Raw genomic sequence first — 8,464 nt, 5'->3', positions numbered from 1 at the left:
TATTTAAATGTGTCACGCTCATCATCGACTTCTCCATAGCAACGTAGGCAGACTCATCCTTGATTACAGAGGATGTAAGTGTACTTAGACTCATTTACAAACTCTGCAGAAGCTCAAGGCCCTGGCTTCCCCAGAACTGAGGGCGAGAGACGCATTGAACTATGCTGCATATTTGAAAAAAAGAGCACCAGGCATGGCAGCTAACGCAAGTGCAGCACTCGGGAGCTTAGGCAGAATTATGAGTTAGAGGTGAGTTAGAACAATAGTATGAGACTGAGGAGGGGGAGGAGAGGGGAGGGAGAGGGAGGACTGACATACCGAGAAAAGACACACTGATCTGCTCCCTGGTAGAGGGGTCAGGTGCCACCTATACCAGTGTTGGTGGCGGTGTGGGAAGAGTGCTAAGCTGTGCCACAGCATGACACTCTTCAAATAACGTGCTGAGTCACAAGAGGGAAGGTCGGGAAGACGTGCCTTCCCCTGGGCCACCGAGGCAAGAATAATCACGCAGGTCTCTAGATTTATTTTAAAAATAAAGAATAATTATTTTGTTTTTGTTTTTTGTTTTTTTAATTTAGAGATAATACCAGATCCCTTTGTATGGGAAAAATTAGCATTTTCCTAAAAAAAAATTTTTTTTTGTTGGATACAGAGTGGCCCAGATACATTTTTTTTTTCTTTTTGTTTTTTTTCGAGACAGGGTTTCTCTGTGTATCATCACCCTGGCTGTCCCGGAACTCACTCTGTAGACCAGGCTGGCCTCGAACTCAGAAATCCACCTGCCTCTGCCTCTGCAGTGCTGAGTTTAAAGTCGTGCTCCACCACATCTGGCTGGCTCAGAAGAACTTTGAACCCCATATCCTCTTTCATCAGCCTGACTGCAAAAATGTTTGTGATAAGCTCTCTGTGTAGTAGTCCTGGGGTTTTTTGGGTTTTGTTTGTTTGTTTGTTTGTTTTGTTTTTTCTTTTTTTCTTTTGGAATTGGTCATGTAGACCAGACTGGCCTCAAATTCCCAGCAATGCTCCTGCCTCTACCTCTAGAGTGGTTGGATGAAAGGCGAGCGTCACCTCTACCCAACTGAGTACTGGAATAACAATCACGAGTAACCATGCCCAGCTGCATCAAATGTAGGACAGTGGCGAGCAGAGCTACTCTGACTTTCTAATCTGCCTTTTCTCTTAGAAGTAACTGTTTCCCTCATCACTGTGGGTGTTTTTTGCAAGGAAAGCATACCCAGGCGGCTTTAAAAAGCACTCTGCTGACCCTCCATGGTCTCCGGTCCTTTCAACTATCCCTCCCCTCGAGCTTATATGGTCATCTCTGTTGATGCTGCCTGCGCTCGAATCTTGTTTACCCGGTATCTGATTTCCTCTCAAAGGTCGAGCTGGAGTTCGGGGCACAGCGAAGTGAAAGGCATTCCTGGCTTCTGAAGAATTAGGTATTTGATTTTTTTGTTGGCTAAAACCAGTTTGCTTCGTGGCTGGCTGTCATGGCTATTGACAGACAGAGCAAGACCTGGAGCAGGTCTCCGTCCTCTTGCCCTGTTGAAGGGCATGCTTCATGCCCAGAGTATCTGATGTGGACCTGAAAGGCTCCTTCAGTCATATGAGGGCTGATGACAGGCTGGGCAGAACACCATGCTGGCTGTCAGCCTGCTGAGGTGCAAATCTGGGAGGGGAGGCAGCCTTGAGACTAGCCAGCTGGGAAATCGTATGAAGCCTGGTTTCATCATGTAGCCCACGAGAGAATTCACAAGGCATTAGGTCAGCTTCTTATGTTGTCCCTCCTGAGGTCCTCTGTAGGCTGCCTGCTTTGTGCTGGGCCTTTGCAGCATCTCAGGCAGCCAGATCTATGTATACTGTGAGCTGGGCTCCTCACCAGTGAACTCTAAACTGAAGAGTAAGAGATGTTTGTTTCCCTTGGGTCTGGCCCAGGCACCCCAGCCCATGTGGTGGTAAAATGGCTCCCTAGTAGATGGATGTGGCAGGTGCAGGGTAGTGGGTGTCTAAGGAGACTGCCGACTCAGCTCCAGACAGCAACTTTTCCTACCCCCAGCGGGCCACATTCCCAGACCTGTATTTTGGTTAGTGTGACAGGGCCCCAGAGTCATCTGGCCCGGGCACAAGCTTTGTCCTTCCCCTCCCCCCAAGAGAGCGCTCTCCCATAAAAGAGCTGAGCTCTCGCCGGGCTCGTGGAGAGCAAGGGGGGGGACCATGGACTTCATCAGCATTGAGCAGTTGGTAAGGATGTGAGCGGAGGGTGGGTGTCTGCTGAGGACTCAGGACAAGGCGCAGGGACGCAAAGCACTTGGCCAGAGTAGTGAAGTCTGGCTGGGGACAGACTTTCTGGGATCTGAGGGTCAGGTCTCAAATGAGGGGAAGAAGCTGGGTAAATAGATGGGGAAACTCGAGTTACTGAGTCTGTTTGTTTGGTTTTGATGAATGTGGTTCTGGGGGTCCATCTTGGGGCTTCACACATGCTAGGGCAGCACCCTACCCTACCGCAGAGCTGCACCCTGAAGCTCGTAGGTTTGCCCCTGTCTAGATGGTGGAAAAGAAATGGTGAGTTACTCTGGCAGCCATGGGTATAGCTGTATGTACAGTTCCTTTTTTTTTTTAAGATTTATTTATTATTATAAATGAGTACACTGTAGCTGTCTTCAGATGCACCAGAAAAGGGCACCAGATTTCTTTATGGGTGGTTGTGAGCCACCATGTGGTTGCTGGGATTTGAACTCACAACCTTCGGAAGAGCAGACCCGCTGAGCCATCTTACCAGCCCCATACAGTTCCTTTAGGTCAAGCACGGGGCAGTCCAGATGAAACTTTCCAAAGGTTCTGGCCACTTTAGTTGGTGTTCTTGGGTTTCCCCCAGCAGTGAGAGAAACAGCCATGCAGTGCAGCTGTGTGATGTTGGTTATGTGGGGCAAGGAGGGTATGAGGCACACATGCCTCACTGTGGTTCAGTGGCCCCCGCTGGCCCCCTCTGGGAGGTAGATGTCCAAGCCTGGTCTAAGAGGCTTGAGGGTGTTAAAGCGGCTTAGAAGGGAAGACTGGACCATTTGGCCAGAAGCCTCAGCCTGTTCCTCTGTCCCAGCATCTGCAACCTCTGTGTTCTCCAGCTCTCCTGGGAGATGGGTAGGCTGTAGTGGATGGTCACTGAACCCATTTTACAGAGGCAGAAACGTAACTTCCCTAAGACCCAAGAGCTGAAAGCAGGGATTTGGAATTTGACCCAGGAGCCTCTCTTCTCTAAGCTTGGGTCAGATGGCAGTGTGGCATAACCTCACAGGAATCTGGGGGTAGAAGCCCAGGGTGGAAGCTAAGGTGTCACCTGGCATGAACCCAGCAGTATAAATAGACTCCACCCCCCTCAACTCTGTGATCTGCTGATAGGGGGAGCCAGTCATTTCCCCTGGGCTTTAGCCATTGCCACAGTTGGTAAAAATTGCAGGTGGTGTGTGAGTGCTCGAGTGCACGCCAACAGTGTGGCCCACCAGGAAGTGTTCAGCAGGAAGAGCCAGTCTGAGTCCCAGTCCACATCTGGCCTTTGTATGTCAGCTCTCAGCCATCTTAATGCCCTGCCACCTATTTCAAAGCATCCCTATGGTTGTCTTGATCTGTAATCTATCCTACGTGTCTTGCAGGTAAGTGGAGAAAGAGTTGGTAGGAAAGCGTTGGAGTTTGGATGTGGAGTTCCTGACCCTGGAGGCTGGCCTAGTGGCTGGACACCAGGACCCCAAGAGGCTGTGGCCCGGGAGAAACTAAAGTTGGAGGAAGAGAAGAGGAAGAGAGTGAGTGTTTTCAGAAGGGGGTGATGGGAGTCGGGCAGTGTGGGTATCTATGAGCAATGAGGGCTTAGAGCCCATGGCCACTGTCAGCCAGCCAACCAAAGGGACTGGGTGCTTCTTCAAAGCAGAACTAGTTTAGCCAACAGCCTGCCCTGAGTCCCTTCCTGTGGCTGATGTCTGGCTTGGGCATCTCTTCTGCCCTAGCTGGAAAGATTTAACAGCTCCAGACTGACTCTGGACAATCTGACAGACTTGGAAAACTTGATTCAAAGACGAAGAAAAAAACGACAGAGACACAAAGTCCCCCCCAGGGAACCTGAGTCTGGGGCTGAGGTGAGTAAGAGGGCAGAGCTGGTGCTCCAGAGCACAGATGGCTTCCGGTCTTGGGTGCAGGGGCCGTAGCCGCACAGCCATCACATGGAATGCATCCCCAGACCCTTCCTATGGAAGAACAATCCCAGTACATTCCATAGTGCACTGTAGCAGCTGCTTGGCTTCTTGCAACAGAATTCCTGGTGACTTAAGGGCTTATCTTGACTCACTGTTTCAGAGTATAGTTTAGTGTTGTGGGGGATGCACAAGAGCAGGAGCTTGAGGGAGCTGTCACACAGCAACCACAGGCAGGAAGCAGAGGAGAGCATCGTGCCCAGCACAGACATTTGTGAAGCACCATGTAGGTGCTAGGAATTGAACCTGGCTCTTCTACAAGAACAAGTGCCCCTAGCTGCAGAGGTCTTCTTCAGCCCCAGCACTCACTTTCTGGAGCTTGCTGTCTCCTTTTTCTTCAGTCTAGGACTCCAGCCCACCAAATGATTTCACTCAGTTTGGGCGGTTTGCGTCAGCTAGCCTAATCTAGATAATCTCTCGATGATGTGCCCATGGGCTTGTCTCCTACATGATTCTAGATACTGTCAAATTAACAGAATCAAACATCACAGGCAGCTAGCTGTACCAAAGTGGTGGCCACTGGGGACTTGGCCACACAAACAGGTGATTCCAGTTTGTTCAGGTTCTAGACATGTTTTTAGCAGGGCTGGCCTTCAGCATCTACTCACCTGCTCAGCTTCTTGGGGCTGCTAGCACTAGTGCCCCCTGGTCTGTAGACATCTCACCCATCTGTACCTTTGGCTTATGTCCTGTGTGCCTGCCCATACCCAACATGACATAGGGGCATCTTACCCCTAGAGTAGGGCAAGGGCTCTGCCCTCATCTAATTACAAGTGTAACCACAGTATTTCCAAGAGGGTCACATCCCAAAGTAGTGGGGTTAGGATTCAGCATGTGCATGCACTAGGGCATAGGAAGACTCGGTGCCTAACACTTCCCATTCTGAGTCTCCCACAACTAGAATCAAACAGGACCAGTGTACTGGGCTAGACTGGTGAGACAGCTGTGACAGGTATCTCTGGGCTTGGGGACTTAGTTCTGTCCTGTTCTCCTCCTCCAGCCTCAGCCCCAGCCCCAGGTCCCACTGGAGCCTGTGGGCCTGGAAATGTTCCTGAAGGCAGCTGCTGAGAACCAGGAGGCCCTGATTGACAAGTACCTGGCAGACGGAGGGGACCCCAATGCCCATGACAAGGTAGGTAGGGCGGGTGGATGAGCTCATGACATCTATGTATGCCATTTGAACACTTTAGTCCTCACCAGAGACACTGGGTAACTGACCTGTTCTAGGAACAAGGGTGTGGCGGTGGGAGTGGGTTCCTCTAGGGAGTAACTCTGCACTCTTGGCCTAATGTTCTGTTTACGCTCCCAGCTCCACTGCACAGCCTTGCACTGGGCCTGTCTGAAGGGCCACGGACAGCTGGTGAACAAGCTGCTGGCGGCAGGGGCTGCTATAGAAGCACGGGATTTGGTAAGTCGCAAGGGTGTCCCTCATGGTGAACGTGGTGGCTCATCTAGTTAGCTTGCTTGGTAACACCTTGACACTTGGTGTTGCAGCTGGACAGGACGCCCGTGTTCTGGGCCTGCCGTGGAGGACACCTGGACATTCTCAAGCGGCTGCTTAACCAGGGGGCTCAGGTCAATGCACAAGACAAGGTGAGGGGCAGGTGCCGGCTCTGGGTGGTGACACTATTAGGGCCAGCATTCAGGGTGCAGAAACTCACCCTGCAAGAAGGCACGGCTCAGATCCAGCACTGCACCCCACTTACCCCTAGATCTGGAGCACCCCTCTCCATGTGGCAGTGCGCATGGGCCACGTGGACTGCCTGGAGCACCTCATTGAGTGTGGTTCCCACATCAACGCACAGGATAAGGTGGGTGTGTGTGACTGGAAGTCATCAGTGTCAACGGCTTGTTCCTGCATTGGGCCCATAGCAGTGACTGCCTGCTCTCCCTCCCACAGGAAGGGGACACAGCACTCCACGAGGCTGTGCGTTACGGGCACCACAAAGCAACGAAGCTGCTGCTGCTCTATGGAGCCAAGCTGGGCATGAAGAATGTGGTGAGTGCCAGCCAGGCAAGGTCTGTGCTGAGGTACAGTTAGCACTCAGGGGAGACCGACTGACCCGGGGTCTTTGTTCACAGGCCTCCCTGACACCAGTGCAGTTGGCTCGAGACTGGCAGCGAGGCATCCGGGAAGCACTCCAGGCCCACGTGGGGCATCCCCGCACAAGGTGCTGATAACTGGCACCTTGTGAGTCACTCATGGCCACCATTCCACACCCACCCACCCACCACCCTAAATGGTTCTCTACTCTAGTCTCAACTTCTCTCTGGCTTTGCTTCCTTGAGCCTGAGGCAACAGGTAGAGCAGCCTCCTGGGTTTCAGTGAGGAACACTGTTCCCTGCCAGGGCTGGAGCAGAGGACCACAGGGCAGCAAGAAACAAAGGGGGCCAGATGAGGGCCAAGGCCAGAGCATAAGTGAGCAGATCAGCACTACCCCTCAGCTGGGTCTGGGCCTCTGTCTACCAGTCCTTAGACCAGGAGGCTGGCCTTGGCCTGTTCTCCTGTAAGTAGACATTCAGATGTGGCCAGCAGCTGCATCCAGGGTGTGAGAGAAGAAAGGCTGAGTGCCAGGCATCAGTGCAGGTCACTTCTGTCCTCTGGGCAGCGTTTCTCCTGGGACTTCATTCCTATCAGTAGCAACCCTGGTAGCGAGTGTCTGGTAGTGCTAGCCATCTCTACTCTTCAGAGCTCTGAAGGTGGGGTTCTGGCAGGCTGAGGGGCATGTCAGCAGGACTGAGGCCCTATAGAAGCCAGTACCTACCACGTTACCCCGGAAGCTGGAGAGTGATGAGCTGGAACTAGTGTTACTCTGGGGAAACTCTACCTAAAGGCTTTGGGCAGCCCTGCTTGCCTTAGTGAGGTCAGGGCGCTGGGCGCTGGGGATTGCTTGTGGCCCACTCAATTCTTGGGGCGGTGGCCCGCAACCCTAGCTTACCCCAAGGCTCTAACGCCCCCTGGTGCTGGAGAAAGCAAGAAAGGAGTCCTGTCCTGCACCTTTCTTTGGGACGATGCCAATGGTATACATCCCTCTCCAGTCCCGTGCCAGCTGGTGGTGTAAAGACACACAGGCTCCCTCCCACATGGCTGCTTCCTGTCCCAGCTATTTCCAGCCTCACTGGTGTAAACCTGTGCTGCAGGCAGGGCTGGCTCCTTAAGTTCCAGGAAGTGGACGTTTAAGAGCTGGGCCCCCATTGAAGCCGCGGCTGAGCAGAGGGCAAAAGGTGACGGCTCTGCCTCCCAAACAGCCCCCGGCTGATGCCCATTTTTAAGCACTTATTTTTTGATGAATTTTGGCAGCCTCTGGCCATTGTTGCTACATGAAGAACCTGACTAGTGTTCCCTCCTAGGGGGGGCGCCTATCTTTCCATTGGGCAGGTCCTGCCCCGTCATGCCAACCAGCGTGCACCTTGATACTGGTGCCGTAGGCAACACAGACATTCAAGACTACTCAATATGACGACTCCTCAGAAATGGGGACACTTAACTGACACACAAGGCAACTTTTTATACAGATCAATGTTTTCTCATTAAACTGATTATTCACCTCAGCCTGGCTCTTGTCTAGTGGGAACAGAGAGGAGGCCAGATACTGGGCCACACAGCAGAAACCAACTGCAAAGACTATGACCATCACCATGCCAACTGACAGCATGACATGGTACCAAGTGCTGTGTGTGTGGGCACACGCATGTGCACTGGCGGAGGGAGCCCGCCCGGTTTTGGCTCTAAGAAAGGCTGAGGAACTCTGTCCCTTGATGGACAAGTTCAGAAACTTCAGCTGTTCTTAGAATCACTACAAGTTTTAAAAGTCATGAAGTCTGCTGCATGTGGTGATGCACAACTTTAATCCCAGTACTGATATGATAGGTCTGCCTCCGAGTCCTGAGTTTGGGGCCTGCCTGATCAACATGGTAAACTCCACACCAGCCAGGGCTACACAGCAAGGCCTTTCTAAACAAAGTCCTAATGTCATTAGGTCAGAAGCCCTGAAGATGGGATCCAAGTATTGGTTGAGGACATGGTAATCTACGCACCAGAGCAAATTTTAAGGGATCCTATGTAGGTGGTAGGTCGGAAATACCTTAATAGTCCAGGATACAATACAAACAAAAATCTATCTCTTCCCTAATACTAGTGAACACACAGATACAAAAAACACAGTTGTATTACAACTGTTTAAACCTAAAAAAGGATAAGATGCTAAAGTCTACAAATGGATTAG

The 8,464-nt window shown here is 51.7% G+C and overlaps 1 protein-coding gene across 1 annotated transcript; it reads left to right on the top strand.

The window, feature by feature from the left end:
* Window positions 1-2,153: 2,153 nt before the first annotated feature.
* Ankrd23 (ankyrin repeat domain 23) lies at window positions 2,154-7,790 on the top strand. Its single transcript, XM_031367200.1, has 9 exons — window positions 2,154-2,241; window positions 3,648-3,794; window positions 3,996-4,124; window positions 5,239-5,370; window positions 5,548-5,646; window positions 5,733-5,831; window positions 5,951-6,049; window positions 6,139-6,237; window positions 6,321-7,790. Exons 1-9 carry the CDS (start codon window positions 2,215-2,217, stop codon window positions 6,414-6,416), a joined length of 927 nt encoding a protein of 308 aa, XP_031223060.1. The 5' UTR covers window positions 2,154-2,214; the 3' UTR covers window positions 6,417-7,790.
* Window positions 7,791-8,464: the final 674 nt, after the last annotated feature.

The sequence above is a fragment of the Mastomys coucha genome, unplaced genomic scaffold (assembly GCF_008632895.1).
Source record: "Mastomys coucha isolate ucsf_1 unplaced genomic scaffold, UCSF_Mcou_1 pScaffold14, whole genome shotgun sequence".
Lineage (NCBI taxonomy): Eukaryota > Metazoa > Chordata > Mammalia > Rodentia > Muridae > Mastomys > Mastomys coucha.
The sequence above is the reverse complement of the archived record's forward strand: the minus strand, read 5'-3'. Positions and strand labels throughout refer to the sequence as shown.